At 43.5% G+C, this 16363-nt stretch overlaps 1 protein-coding gene across 1 annotated transcript in view; it reads right to left on the bottom strand.

The window, feature by feature from the left end:
* LOC147663278 (5-azacytidine-induced protein 2-like) overlaps nucleotides 1-16363 on the bottom strand; it is a 210181-nt gene that overhangs the window by 110107 nt on the left and 83711 nt on the right. The window contains exons 4-5 of the mRNA XM_086950565.1: nucleotides 12784-12909; nucleotides 11285-11384 (exon numbers count right to left, since the gene is read on the bottom strand). Coding sequence (XP_086806691.1) covers nucleotides 11285-11384; nucleotides 12784-12909 — 226 coding nt within the window. The remainder of the gene's footprint in view (nucleotides 1-11284; nucleotides 11385-12783; nucleotides 12910-16363) is intronic.

Below are 16363 nucleotides of genomic sequence, written 5' to 3' on the forward strand. Positions count from 1 at the left end.
CACAAACATAACATTTCTCTGCAAAATGTCCGCTACAGAGGCACACATCACTCACATTTAAAAAAAAATGCTTGTTTATATAGTGCGTACTTTACTAGGTGTGTGCAGGAATCAGTCCATGGACCAAACTATTGAAAATGAGTAGGCCGCCGGCCCGAAAACCGGAAGTTCAGCAGCGTGAAGCCGGTCGTGGGGCGGGACTTCCGCCTTCTGCGTGAAGCCCGCACCCACGGAGTGCCTGGCAGAGAGCAGCAGTGATGACGCGGGGCTCCCATGCCTGAGGGAGAGCCCCGTGGTGGCTGCACACATAAGGAGGAGCAGCGGAATCCTGAACCTGACGGAGCCTGTAGCCCGGTGAGCGGGGCTTAGTTGGGGGGGGGGGGTGCACGTGTGTGTGTGTGTGTGTGTGCGAGTGTGCGTGAGTGAGCGTGCGTGTGTGTGTGTGCGCAATTGCGAGAGGCTGACTTGCTCTGGAACTGGGACAGGAGATTTGCACGGCACGGGCCTGTACCTGCGCGCACACATGCTGAAAACGCAGACGGCCCTGCGCGTGCCCATCCCCTGTCCCACTTTCCCAGCAAGTGGATAACAATAAGGGCTTCGCTGGACGCAGCGCTTCGCGCTGCTTACACCAGCTCGACCTAAAAAAAAGAGGCAAGTGGTATGGCAAAACCACTCTTCTATAAAGAAATAACCATGCTGTAAGAAAGCAACTATCAAGAGAAAAAGACAAACTTGTATTATTTTGAACAGAACACATTTAAGACATTGAATAATCAGGTAAGTAGGAAATAAGATTTCTGTACCTTACTGAAAGAGGTGGCGTAATAATGTTAGCCCAACTGCGGCATCAGCTTTACACGAAGAATCCAAACAATGTTTGGTGAAGGTATGGGCATTAGTCCACGTTGCCGCTCTACAAATGTCCGGTAACAAAACTTCGGCAGACAGGGCTGTGGACACGGCCACTTTTCTTGTAGAAGGCACCATAACCTATGCTCACAATGTCCTTCCTGCTGTGTTGTGGCAGAAAGTGATGGCTGCAGAAACCCAAATGAGCTATACTGCTCCATGACAAAGCGTAACCTTTTTTAGGTGGAGCAAATTATATTAGAAGCTGGTCGGATTTCCCAAAAGTCTATTTTTCTGTCTATATAAAACTTTAAACATTGCCTCACAATCGGAGAATGGAGGGTGCTTTCAGTGCTGGACGAAGGGTTTTTATAAAAATGTCAGTACAATTGGTTCATTCAATGGAACAAAGATGGAACTTTCGGAATTAATTTTAGATTCGTTTTCAATACCCCCTTTCATCCTTGAAATGCAAGAATGGGTCGGTCATCATGTAGGTAAGGTAATAATTGTTCTGTAGAAGATTTAAAGGGATGTAGATGGTTAATGAAAAACTGTTCCCATTTCTCCTTGAAGGATTTACTTGTGGCATTCGCACAGGACTGCTAGAATGGACCTACTATCTGGTGGAAAATTTAGCAATCCGAACTTATTGTCATGAGGAGACAAGTTGATACATTGAACAACTGTATTTGTGGATGGACAATCTGACCTTTGTTCATGGAACGGAGGTTCTCCAAAGGTTTGAACTGAATGTGTGGGCATTCTGATAGGAGAAGAAGTACCAATATTGACTGGGCCACACTGGAGATATCAGAATGAGGCGGCACAGTTCTTGCTTCATTTTTCAAATACCTTTGAAAATGAGAGTGAAAGGAGAAAAGCGTAAGCGAACATTCCTGTCCAGGCTATTAGAAATGCATTTCCCCAAGACTTTTTCAGAGGGAACCAGAATGTATACATTTTGCATTTCTTATTTTGATGAGTTGCAAACAGATCCAGATTCGGGGTTCCTCACTGTTTGAAAATCTAAAGTAACTTCAGATGGCTTATTTGCCATTTGTGACACTGTTTCGCCATTCTGCTCAGAGAACATGCCCATTCGAAGTCCGCCCCAGGGATGTGCTCCACTTGGAATGGAATGTTATGGGTAAGTAACCATTCCCCTATTCGCTGGGGTTGAGAGGCATTATCTTCGATTTCATTTCTCCTTGCTTGGCGAGATAGAACACGGTTGTGGTATTGCCCGTCCTCACGAAGACAGATGAATTGCGAATCCGGGGAAAGAAGGACAGGAGGACCAGGAAATCAGCCTTCAACTCTAGAAGACTGATGTGCATTTTTGTTTCTCGAGAACCATTTTTTTATGAATCTCCAGATCTTGAAGGTGAGCCTCCCTCCTCCCAACCTTCCAAGGAAGCGTTGTTGTCATTATGAAATGGGGGCTGTGTAGAGAACTGGGATTTTGCTGTAGTTACCCCCCCCCCCCCCCCCCCCCCCCCACACACACACATTTTGTTCCCTTTTTAGCTACTAGTTGCTGATTTTCAACAGTGCACGGAGGGCTACTAACCAGACCTTCGTTCCAGTGCTCCTTCCGTTATTGAGCTACAATTGGCAAAGGACTTTGGCACCCCTGTAAGACCCTAGTAAATGGTACCCCAGGTACATAGGGAATGGGTACTAAAGCAGGTCCCTAAGGGCTGCAGCATATCTTATGCCACCCTAAGAAACCCACATGCAATTTCAGGCTGCTTGATATGGTGCAAACCATGTGTTAAAACATGACATGACACTCTTGTGTGCCATAACAAAGTCACTGCATCGAATATATGCAAGTCACCCTTACAGGGGGCTTTGAGCTCTAAGGCAGTGTGCATTATGTTTTAAGTGAGGACATATCTGCATGAGCAGATAGGCCCCTGTAATGTCTAGCTCCACTGCTGGATATTACAAATGAGTGGGGAAGCCATCTTAAGGAATGTACGGGGCACTGGTCAAAACAAGTTTCCGAGCTACATAATGGCTTCACTGAAACATATGGAGTTTGGAATCAAACATCGTGTATTAATAAACCCACACTGATGGATTTATTAATGCATGCACCCAGAGGGCACCTTAGAGGTGCCCTCTGAAAACTTACCAATGGCCAGTGTGCTGACGGACTTATCTTAGCCAGCCTAGCACCACCAATGCGTTTCTGACCCCCGGGGGTGGGGGCCTTTGCTCTCGGGAGGTCAGAACAAAGCCTGCATGGGTAGAGGGTGTTTACATTCCCTCCCACAGGATGAACTGCAAATTAGCATGCCAAGGCAGGGGGCTTCAACCTGCCTACCTCCTTTGGTATGCAAATTTGGCTTCCCCTCACAGGAGAGGATGCCTACCCATCCTTGACCAGGGCCCATTTGGCACCTAGACAAGGTAGCAAAATTAGCTATGAAAGAGACGTGTTGCATTGCCAGGGTGGACAAACCTCTAGGGTGGTCAGCTGAAAGTTAATATGACTTTAGAGATTCCACCATCTTGTGTGTGGTGGAATTAGGAATTCTGGGACAGTGTGATGCCCACTCCTCAAAGGATATTGTCATCTAGGGGGTGTAGTGACCCCCAGGGGTAAGTAGCCCTTTGGCTACTACACTTCAATCACCTTAACACACCTAAATGAAGCATTTCGGGTGCCCACTGGTACCAGGACTTCCACGGATGAAGAGTGGACAAAGAAGAGTCATGTCATGCCATGTCAACTTAGGAGCAATGACTGACTTGGCGCCAACTCGGCCAGCCTGGCTGGGGCCCCCAACAATCGTAGAAGAAGAAGACTTGTCCTGCCACCGCTGTGCAGTCTCCACGAAACCCAAAAGTCTGACACGGCTTCGCTAATTGCCTGAAGAAACTCCACTGGAGTAGAGAAGCTACTCCTCTGCAGCCCCAGGCACCAAAGTGGTGAGATCTATCGAGCTATTGTTCCCAAGCCAGACAAACGTAGAGGACCCTATGCTCCTGAAGGTCAGATCTGTCCTACCACTGATTGAGAGGACACTAGGACCAACCAGAGCCTCACAAGACCAATACCCGGGTACTGGACCCCTTGCAGTAGCCATGGCTTCTTGTGCCCAGTAGGACACCAACGCTGAGGAAGACTGACATGTTATGATAAATTCAACAATAGTAAGCTGTTGGATTTATCACTACCAACCTTTTAAGTCCTTGAAATATTATTTTAGCTCACTCCTGTCAATAGTTATACTGTATTGCAGTATTCCCAAGTTAGCCTATGGAACACAAATGCTACAATAGGGACAAACAAAATTGGTAGTTTTTTCCTCACCGGGGCATAAAAAGACATTTTAAAATGTTCCTGATTATTTTTACATGGCACCCTACCCGGGGGGCCACCTAAGGTAGACCTTAGGGGTGACTTATATGTAACAATAAGGTTGTTTAATTATTTGGAGGTATCTTTAAATCTAAAGCCACATTTGCATATAATTTCAATTTAAAAGCAGCTTGCAAAGCAGGGGCCACTTTTAAAATGACAGCAGGCAATACAGCAGTGCAAACTTGAGTGCATTAAATCTGCTGGGCCTCTAAACATACATTCTCTACTTTAAAGATGGTAAGGCTTGTACATACTCATTACTGAGAAGCATCAAAGTACATGAACTGGCAGGGAAGAAGCCCACAACAACTCCTGCCCTCCTTAAATGATGCAATTTCCATCGCTTTCCCACAATCCCCACACTTGGATTCCCAGTTGTAAACAAGATCCCAACACATATTCCCCTCATAAAATAATGATAAGAAACTAACATATCAAAATGATAAAAACTAACTGCAACTAATACACACTAATCCTGAAGGAACAATATAAGATGCAGGAGTGAAATCAAATATTAAATGTAATAAAAGAAAACCTAAAACAAAAATAAAACAAAATAATGGGCATAACAGAAATATAATAAATGATTACATCACAAAATCGTTTAATTTGTAAGGTACACTTTTGGTTCTGAGCGATTTGTCTCAGACTATCTGTTTGCCCACTTCCTTACATTATTTTCCACGTACTTGTTCTGACACTCGCTCACCACCACGCACAATGGACACCCTATCTTCATTCCAGCATTTACTATCCTACAAAACAACAACATTTTTTCAGACTTTCTGCAATCTCACAGGCCTGGAAAATCGAACCTTTCTTTTACCACCAATTGGTCTTTTGATCCTCACCATGCCACCCTCTTTCAAAGTCGGTTCCCGCGACCTTCATGTGATATATTTGTTTTCGCCAATTGTCTTCTCGCTCCAACTGCCCTTAAAGTATCCTCCAATGGAATAGTTTTACCCATCCATACTCTGTTCATTTTTGATCCTGGCACTCTTCCTTTCAATAGAAGAAAAGCTGAAACCTTGGTATCAGCGTTAGCTGTGGTACGGACAGAGGGGAAAAGATTCTTTACCCCCTGCATCCAAGAAAGTCCATTGACAACTGCAAATTGTCTTTTAACACGCGGTTATACCTCTCCACAAGGGCATTTCTTCTAGGGTGATAATATGATGTGTTAAAGTGTTTAATCCCAAACTCTGTCATAAAATCCTCAAATTCTTGAGCTATGAACTTCAGACATTGTCAAACACTACCTCATCAGGGAATCTCTTCTCTCAAGAAAATGTCTTCCATCACACTTCTGACAGATGATGAAGTAATACTATTTACAAACTCCACTTTCGTCTATCATGAATAATAATCTATCAGAACAATTTCCTACTTTTCCATACCATTAATCACCCTCACAGATCCCCTATGTCCAGAGCGAATTTGGACTAAGCTTTCTCATGAACAGTTACAGCATTGATTGAACTTTGCACAGTCACTAGAGTTTTTTGTTTTAGCAACATACTGAATACACAACCGTACATATCGGTCCACCTCCCTGTCCATGCCCGGCCACCAACAAGTATCTCTTACACATCTTCTCATGGCACGCATACCTATATGGCCCTCATGTGCCAACTCAATTACTATCATTTTCAAACTCTCAGTACCAATACTTCTGATCTACAAAGAATACAGTTGAAGACAAAGCTCATGGCCCACAGGTCTATAAGCATCCAACAAGGCATCTGACAATTTGTTTTTAGGCCAACTTTCCTCACACGTCACATTTTTTAAAACAGCGTCAATCTCAAGAGCTTCACACCAACTCCTGCTCAGAAATTGCAGTCAAGGTTATGTTAGATAATTTTTGAAAACCACCTCTACTTACTCAACATCATAATATTCACTCTTATCTGTCTCTTTTAGCAGCAACCTAGATAAACAACCTGTCAATGTTTTTCACACCTGGTATATACTCCATCTTGTAGGGGTAAACATGGAGTCTGCACTGCCATTTTGCTATCCTAGGGACAACTTGCTGCCCCTTGAGTGGTAAACATGTCAATTAATGGCTTGTGGTCAACACGCAGCAAAAACTCCGAGCCCCACAAATAATGATGGAAAAGATCAACCTCCAACCAACACTCCAATGATTCACGTTCCACCACAGAATACAAAGCTTCTTCACCTCTCAGCCCGCGGCTGGCAAACACCACTAATTCTGCTCTTCCATTCCTTTTCTGTAGTAACAGCACCTAACCCATACAGGCTAGCATCAGTGATAACAATGCTGGTATCCTTGGTGACAAACAGCTTAAGAGGAATGGCACTGGAGACATACAACTTCATTTCTTCAAACTTCTTGCCGTATGCATCACTCCACACAAACATTTCTCTTTTTTTAGCAACAACCTTAAATTGTGTGCACTTTCGGCACATTTAGAAATACATTGAGAATACTATTCCAGCAATCCCATAAAGGAAAGTAACTGATCCTTCTCTTCTGGCACAGAAGCCTCTGCAATGGCCTTCACCAAATCTTTTTTTTGTTCTATGCCACATGCCAATACTTTGTGCCCGAGATAATTTACACTCTCCACAGTAAATTTACATTTATCAGCCCTCAACATCATTCATTTATCCTTTCACACAGACAAAACTCCTGTCAGCCTTTTGTCATGACTAGACTCACCGCTAACATACACCAATAAATCATCTTGGAAACGGAAGACTCCTACTTCCCTGAACAGGGATTCCATAAGGCCGTGGAAAACAGCCAAAAATAGATCAAATGACATCCTCTTGAAACAGAATGCAACCTCTGGAGTGACAAACGAGGTTAAATGCTGTGACTTGTAATCCAACACTATTTGATGATATGCGGGTGCCATATATAAAGTAGTAAAGCACTTTGCCCCTTTTATCAATGAGAGCATCTGTGTAATATCGGGTGGGAGGGTGCCTGTCCACCCAAATCCTTTTATTTAAATCTCTCAAATCAACACACAAGCGTAACAACCCTTTCGGCTTAAGCACCAGAACCACCGGTGACAATCATTCAGACTCTTCTATGGGCTTGATTATATCTTGTTCCTGCAGCTTGTGCAATTCCCTTCGTAACTCATCTCTTATCATCAATGGAACCTTCCTTGCCTTATGCACCACATGCTCCACACCTTGTTTAAGTTGTATTTGTGCTTGAATCCTCTCAACATGCCAACCTTTTCAGTAAAAAACTTTGGGAAATGTCATCTCCCACTCAGATACTTGCATCGCCCTAACACTCATACATTCTTTAAAAAAAAGACGATCTATTTTATTAGGATCCAGAATTATTTCCAAATGTCTTTGTTCCTTCCAACCAAACAACGAAGAGCCATACTTGGCTACATATACAGTAGAAGCAAATGTTTTTCCTTTTAAAAAATGGTCTCAAATTCTCAGAGTACCTCTATAGGTTTTCCCCCATACAGTATGGGTTATATGTTCGATTTCCTCAAAACAGAATCTTTTTTAAAAATGTGTACCAGTCATCTATACCAATCAATGTGAAAGGTGACCCAGAATCCACCGTCATACTCATGATAACTTTACCCATACCACCTTGACAATACGGTCTTTTAATACCTGATATGTTCAACATGAAAACATTACCGGCAGAACAATCTGCGTTGGTTCTTGTGCCTTTCTCAATGCTTAGCACAACTCTCCCCACTTGAATCTGAAGAATTATAATTGTCATAACTTTCATTCACCACAACTACAGTTGCAATAAACACAAATGTTATTCACTGCAGGGCCATTACGAGAATTGCTCAAACGAGAAAGACTGCCACACCTATAACATGTTAATGGTGGTTTCTTTTTGCACGTTTTTTGATCCTTAAAAAATGTCTTTTCTCCTTTACCAGATATTTTCGCAACAACAGACTTGGTGTCAGGAGCTAGACACATTTGTTCCATATACAATACAGTATTTTTAGTACCAGCAGCCAACTCAACAGCTCTACTCAATGTTAAATTCGGTGTCGTAAGCAAAACCTCCTGCATTTTTTATTTGTGTGCTCAACCACCTGATCATGAATTAGTTCATCCTCAAACTCTCTATATTTACATGTTGCAGCTAGCATTCTTAATGCACCGACATAGAATTCCACTGGTTCACCTTATAAGTGATGCCTTATATAACACTTGTGCCTTCTAACAAAACGCTTTTGTGAGGTTTGAATCTGACATCAAGCATTTTCATTGCAGAAGCAAATTCAACCTCCACATCTCCTTCGCCCAAAACGGTTTGTTTCAGTAAATGTTTTAAAGTCTTTCTTCCTTCTGCACCCAAACAATGTCTTAACAAAGCATACTTTTGCTTGTATGTGATATCATCACCATCTATGGCCTCAAAACCGTCCTTCCATTGTTCCCAGTCTATACCAGTCAGGACTGGGTACAAATGTGATTGGTGGCACAGTATTTTACTGCATTATGATTTTGGATGCTATATGACTAGTAAAAAATATATATATATCACACCCTATACATAAGTATATACTGGAGACCAATAGTAACAAGGAATACCAATAAGATGAGCTATCACATATGCAAATGTGGAGGAAGGAGGTCTAAAATGGATATCCCATGCACTTTAAATAACATTTCCAATGGTGTGCATGTCACAGAACAGAATAAACTCCAATGCCACACAGTAAATACAGCAAATAAAATCAATGTGTTACTGCAGTTACTATTATCAAAACACAGCAATATCTGAAATGCACATGTGTCAGTATTGCAAACTTGTAGAGCGCACTTGTGTAAATGCAATGTAGAAGTTAGTGGAGGGAATACACTGTGCGTATAACCGATCTGACAACACGACAATACCTGAATTATGGTGCGAGTATCACTGAAATGGCAACAAGCGGCAACAAAGATACTCGTAAGGACACCTGCTGCCCTCCATAAACCTGAATGGCAATAACAATGCAGGCTTTGTTATGGTTACCTGGTTCAGGCAAGAACATAGCCAGCCGATCTCTAGATGTGAGCATGCGGAGACGTGGAGCAGGCAAGAACCAATCAGGAAGCAGAGACTGGAGCATGAACCAATAAGAATGTGATGTTCTGTATGTGAGCATGCGCACACGTAAAGCAAGAAAGAGCCAATCAGGAACCAGAGACAGGACAGAAACCAATTAGAATGTGGCACAGGAACGCTAGGCACGAAGGGAGGATAAGTTAGGCAGTTCGCGATGACGTGGTAGTTACTCTTTCCAGAAACGCAGTCACTGGACCCTGGTAGCACACCTCAAAGTTTGCAAACCGCAAATAGCAACCTTCGTCCTGCGTGTCGCCTCTGTCCTGCGCACCCACAAATGCTTCCAAGTTCCTTAACAAAGCTACTCACTCCGAGGAACACCGATGAGATGCCAAATAAAATCAGGTGGACCCTTCCAGTCGGCGTGTCGTCAAATTAAAGATGCCAAATACATGGGAAGGCTTGTATGTACTCTTTATTGAGGAGCATCAATGTACATGGACTGGCAGTGAACAAGCTCACACCAACTCCTTCCCACCTTGAACAATGCATATTACATAACTCTCTCACAATCCCCACATTCTGATTCCGGGTTGGAATCAAGTTCCCAACACCTACCATACACTAGGGACTTACAGGTAGGTTGTCAGTACCAATTTTATTTACACCTAATTACCATGTACCTTTTAATCAGAGCACTGGGCCTGGTTAGCAGAGCACATGGCACAATCAGAGTCATTTACCACCAGTATCAGTCAAAAAATGTGGATATCAGGGCAAAAAGGATAACTTTCCCACATTATAACATCCCTAAAAGCTCCCTTGACTCACTACAGTAGAAGTCCACACCGGTGCCTTGTCAAATCAGTGTGAAGAGGGGCATGTTGATGAAGCATGCCACCACTGGGTTGGTGAGGACTTTTATCCTTAAAAGAACATAAAACATACAGAAGTGGCATGCTCCTCCAAGCATCAGAATCCTGCTCACTCGAGGATGGAAAACAGCCTTCAGCACCCTTTGGGATACTGTCAAACGAGGTATTGTGCAGAAGGGGGAAGGGAACTAAGGTTCTCTGCTCCAAATAATTATATAGAACAGATGGGAACCGTCCCTAGAATTTTTTTCTTATTGTCACACCCAGTAGGCAGGATATAAAGTAAACATATCTCCTGCCTGCTACACACATTTCTGTAGTTTGAAGAACTACAAAACTGGAAACATTGAAAGAATGGGCGAGAGTGCACTTTGAAAATGTTGTGTTTGCTTTTGTAATCCACGTTGCAGAGCCAACAGATGTTTCCTATGAAACCTACTGGCTTTGACCATGTTTAGCCATACTGTACAACAGGACCGGTAATGGAATGTGGGTGGGCAGGAAGGAAGAATGGAAACTGAGGTAGCAAGGGGAGCAACACGCAGACAAGAAAGGAGGCACACGAAGTATAGGAGGGAGACAGCTGGAAAATGGATGCACGCTTGTAGAGTGCTAAACCAAAAAGAAGAAAGTAGCAACTGAAAAGGTATTGGAAGGACACTAGTAGTGAGTTCATACACTAGAGGAGGGACACACACAATAAGAGGAAGGAAAGCCCATAGATGAATAAGAATTAAGCAAATGAGAGAGACAACAAGGCCAACCCAACCAATGGTAAGTGTTAAGTGGGTTCTAAGCCCACTGGAAGTTAACGATGTGTGTTGCAACAGGCATCAGAGGCATCATCATAGGCAAGGCTTTAAAAGCACAGGTTTTTTGTTGTTGTGTTTTTAACAAAAAACGTCAATTTTGCGATTGTTTTAGTATTTTGCAAAACACTAATATCCTTGGATCTAATTTTACAAGGACTGCCTTGGATTTCCTTTGCACATAAATGTTAGTATTTTGCGCATATATTTTCATACTTCCGTATAATCTATTTACATAAAATGTCTCAATATCGATGTGGAGCTTGGCTTTGTCTGCATTAAATTTACTATCTAACACGATCACATGACACTTGATGTAAATTAAAGAGCACACCTTGATGCGTTTCCAGTTCTGTTTTCAACTGCAGGAGCTCCACTTCTTTACTCTGCAACTGTTCGTTGAGGGCTCTCAGTGAATCCAGATTTTCCTTCACCTGTGGCAGAAAATATAAGGACCAATATGATCAGACTGTAAAGCAAAAATAAATAAACAATTATGGGAGGGCCTCATTTAATATTTACACTATCCCTTAACGAAAACCCTTGTTTTATTATTAAGAGCGGTTATATCAATGCACTGCTTGCTCCGTCCCCACATTCAGAATTGGTAGATGGGGCTGCAGTCCTCGAAACTATCAGTCATATCGGTCACCTGACCTCAAAGAAATGGCTAGTGTGATACAAGGCAACATCTGATCAAAGTTGGGTCAGGAAATTTTGGTCAACTTTTCAAAGAGTGCTCTGAAGGATCAACCTCGCCCTTTCATTGCACCCTCGAATTTAGCATTGCAAAGCCGCCAACTAATAAAGAGCACCTGAAAGGCTGACAGTATTCGGCTTATGTTTCAAGGCCAGTGCTGGGTTTGGGTTCTACTAAAGTGGCTGATCAGCTCTTCAGTCCTCACTGCCGACTGTTCAGATTCCCTCTATGCCACCGACAACCAGCTGATGCTTTAGAGTTTGCAATTACTTGCTGGGTTGATTGCCCTTACCCTGGAAGGTTTCCTGATTCCTGAAGGGCGCACGCCATGCTTTGGCATGTGCCTTTTCTTGGCGGAGGGTGGGGGGGAAGGTGTGGGGAAGGCGGGGGGAGGGGAAGGGGGAGATTGAAAGAGAGAGAGAGAGAAAAAACAGATCATAGAACAAGCTCTGCAATGTTTAAGGGATGCTATACAGAAAACCTGGAAGTCTTTCTCTTGTTGAGTTTGCATAAAATAATGGCTTACAGAACAAGTGCAATCGTATGAAAGGGGGTCATCCTTACATTCCCTCAGAACAAATATTTTCACAGGTGCCTACTGCCACAGCCACAAGTGAAGAAAAACACAGAGTCCCGAGGCACTAAGAACAGACACATGCTTAGTGCGATCGGGCACTCTGTTTCAAGTGCTTTCTACATTGGCTGCAATGCTCCGTCTTACTTTCCCTGGACCCTTCTGTGCTTCATCATGCATTGGGACTCCTATTCCAATACAGCTTCCTATGCACAGGGGTATGGAAAATGCATCTAGTTGCTTCAGTAGAAGCTTTTTTAAATGCTACTTTTCAACAATAACACATTTTCATTCTTAGAAGTAATGTCATCACTAAATAAGTATTCTAAACAGTTGAAGTATTTCAATTTTAGGTATCCAAGCTGGTAAATATACTTTCTTCAGGGCTCGTATTCCATGAAAATGAGCTGTTCCAGATAAAAAGCCCGATCCAGATTTCCCAGAAGCAGCAGACGACTGTAATTTATGCTGGACTCAAAAGATCACCAGTATGGATGAAAGCAGGGAGCTTCCCAAGTACTCAATTTCTGCTTACTCCAGTGGGCGGTTCGCTACATACCACTTTATCAAGTTGATTTTTCAGGTTATCTCGCTCGATGCAGATTTCCCGATAGGCATGGTAGGCTTTGTTAACTTGTTCTCTCCCAATGGAATTACTTTCCTCCGCCAAAGACTTTCCCACGAGCTGTAAAAAAATAAATAAAAAATAATTCTCATTAAAACCGATCACACAACATTCTTAATTTTTTTTAATAGTTCTGTCTTCATCTCAGAGGGTAGGCACTGCGAACTAGGCCTCAGTTGGCGTGGCAACAGGTTGAAGTCCTTAACAATAAAACTCCGTGTATAGCTGAAGAAATACATAAAACACACATATACATCAGCTATGTTTTTGATGGACACTGTGTGCAAAATTTTGACAATGGGGCTAGGAAAACTTAAAAGTATGTCAATCAAACTAGACATCCCCTCGGAAGGAGTGCGACAAGCTTTCACTTTTAACATATGCATCATTTCTACATTAATTGTAAACTAATGCTAACTTGACATTTCAAACACTTTTGAAGGATTCATGGAGAAAGACCCGCATAGAATAGCTAAATCTTGACAAAATATCAATTCCATAAGCAGGGAATAGACAACATGGTTCTATGCTCAGGCAGGTCATGGACTATAAACATCAGGCTAGGTTCCCTGCTTACAAGCAATTGTGAGGAGATAGAAATATGGAGAATTAGTAATCTGAATGGTGACTGCACAAGAAGTCACTCACCCAAAAGGCTAGTTGTACACGGTATTGTGCACAAACCAAGTGCCCAGAGATCATGATAGTTTGTGGTACTTATGCAGCTAATCTAGAATCAAAAACTACTTCAAAACAGTGGTCAACAATTGTGGACAAATCTTTACAGAACACAGTTGAAGAAGCTCAATTTCTGCATAGATGGTTGGGTGACACAGTCCCATACAAAGGGGCAGCCGGCATGGTAGCGGGTGCGGGAAGGGGGGGGGTCGTTATTTTAAAAAAATACCTCACTTTGAGGCCGGGTCCCGCATCTTCTCTGCTCCTGCTCTCCTGCCTCCGACACTGACAGGAACAGGAAGCAGGCAGCAGGCAGCCAGGCTCCCTCCCCTAAGCCAATCACAGCGTGCAATGCAGCGTTCCGATTGGGCCGAGTGCCGTGCTTTGGTCTGAGCACCATGACACAGCACTCAGCCATGGGCTGGAGGGGTGGGCATGTTGTCGATGTAGGCTGTAATGCAGTCTGCATGGAGGGGGGAAGTGCGCATGAATGGTTTGGGCGACCCGAGAGGGCCTACCAAATGGTCTCGGACAGCAGAGCAGTGCCTCCCACCCACTCGCCGCAAAAGCAGGAAACGAAGCATAAAACAATAGTAACTTAATGTTATTATCATTTTATGTTTTCGCTTAAAAGTATTGGGGCGACCCTGCCCACACATAGTGTTATGGAAGAAGACATATCTCTGTGTAGAACAATATGAAAAGAATGTTGCACACCTCAACATCACTAGTTGACGGAATTGCAAATAGTAAAGTTAGTCACAAAATGCTGTGGGTGTACCGGTCGCTAGTGGTTAACACACCAGACACTGTACAGTTGTATCAACACTGTTTGAAATCGATGAGAAATCATTAAAAAAAATGGTTACGTTAGGATGTGATGGCGATAACATTTTCATATTTGATTGATTGGCGCATTTATGCTATGACCATATGGGACCGTAGTTAATGAATTATCACAATTAATGGCAGGAGGGAATGGGTGGGAAAGCACTACTGTTTTTCGCAGGGTCTCTTTTTTGTACTTCGCTATTATTACATTTTTATTGTTTTTGTGGCATTTGTCAATATACTCTGAGGTGCTGGAAAAACTGCTATTTGCCCAACATTTTCAAAAATTAGTTTTCTAGCCGAGAAGTCTCCAAACCCTTCGAGGTAGTCAGACTTTCTTGTAGTACTCACTAGCTATGTGCTGCAAGCAGATGGTATAACTACATTTGCAAGGGCAGCTTTTGAGTCCCAATCGGGCACCAACTGCCCAGTCTACCCCATCGCAAGATTTTTGGTAAATCTCATCTACAAGGCACTGCAGAGTTAAGCCTTCACTCAGCAATTCACTCTAATGGACTGCCTAACATTATTGGCTATGTTGCAATGTTACGGCACTGTCAGTCACTGAGTATGTATGAAGTTCCACGCCAAATAGTTGCAGTGCATGTTATGTGTCCTAAAGACGCAAGTTTTTTAAACAAGCATTGGCAAATCCAATAGGTCACAGTATAGCCTAGTTCTAGATGTTGCCAATTGGAAACATCTGTATGCGTGATGTATGCACATGCATGGCAGGCAATCTTGAACAAAACTCATTCCAGGATGTTCACCGATGCGCACCCAAGTGTAGTGATGCACATATGTTCTGATGTAGGTGTTAATTTTTAGTTTACCATTTCAAAAAGAAGACAGCCATTTTAGAATGGTAAATTAAAAAGCGAAAAAGAAATTCGAAATGCTATAAAGTGTGGATAAGGATGTGAGCTGCTGGGCCATTGTAAAAATAATTAAAATGCATTGAAATGAAGGAGTCAGAGGGGACGTGGCCAGCAAGGGCAACATGGCGGACACATTTTAAATATGCCCCGCCACTAAACCCCATAATCCGACATTTTTATTAGTTAAATGAAGCCATCCTTAACAGAACACCGTGGCAGGGTGAGAGGAGTGCTCCCCCGATGCATTTAGAGGTCACAACATTGCTGCAACGGTGACTGCAGAGCAGTAGCAGACAAAAGCGGGGCCCTGACTAGAAAAGTGGGCCTGAGGAGGATCCATGCCATTGCCGGTATGCACATGAGACTGTTGTGACAGGACGGAGCAGCGACAGATGAGGACACATGCCGCTTCACCTCTCCTGGGAAGCCGACGAACGTACACAGCGCCACCTAGTTTGAAGTAAATCGGATGGCGCAGAGAATTGAGGAGACAACCGCGGCTCCAAGAGCGTTCTGGACTGAGTCGATCCCGGAGGCAGAAGGTGCGGAGAGGTCGGCTTGAGCAGCGTTGAGGGACAAGCGGGGAAGAGCTTAGCATCTGAGAAATCCGTAGTGTGGGGGGGGGGGACGAACGACGCTATGGCCCCCTGGGGGTGGGTCGCAGCATAAGAAGAGGCCAGCGGAAGAGTTACCTCGAGTCGCATGAAAAGATACCACAGCGTTGTATGGTGAGCATCAGAAAAGTGCATGTCAGCTGCTGAGAAAAACGCCCTGAGACCTAGGTGAATAAACCGGAGACACAAGCTCTATCGACAGACAAGAAGCACCCAGCTCTGAAAGGTACAGGGAACAATCTGGGTCGGACATGTGAGTATTTGACTGCGTGACAGAGGGATGAGACAGAGGCTACCTGCAAGACAAGTGATGATCCCAGAGGCTGACCGGGATACCTGAACTAAGGAAGTGGCATGTGCTCGTGCCCTCTAGTGGAAGGGGGGGTCGTGGGCAACATTGGGGCCCAGGTTTGTAAATGTGACTACAGCGGAGCAGGCAGGAAGCTCTCTGATGACTGAGGTGACACCACGCTGTGACAGTGATCGAATGGGACAACCTCTGTGGGTTTGTAC

Source organism: Lissotriton vulgaris, unplaced genomic scaffold, assembly GCF_964263255.1.
Source record: "Lissotriton vulgaris unplaced genomic scaffold, aLisVul1.2 SCAFFOLD_1935, whole genome shotgun sequence".
Lineage (NCBI taxonomy): Eukaryota > Metazoa > Chordata > Amphibia > Caudata > Salamandridae > Lissotriton > Lissotriton vulgaris.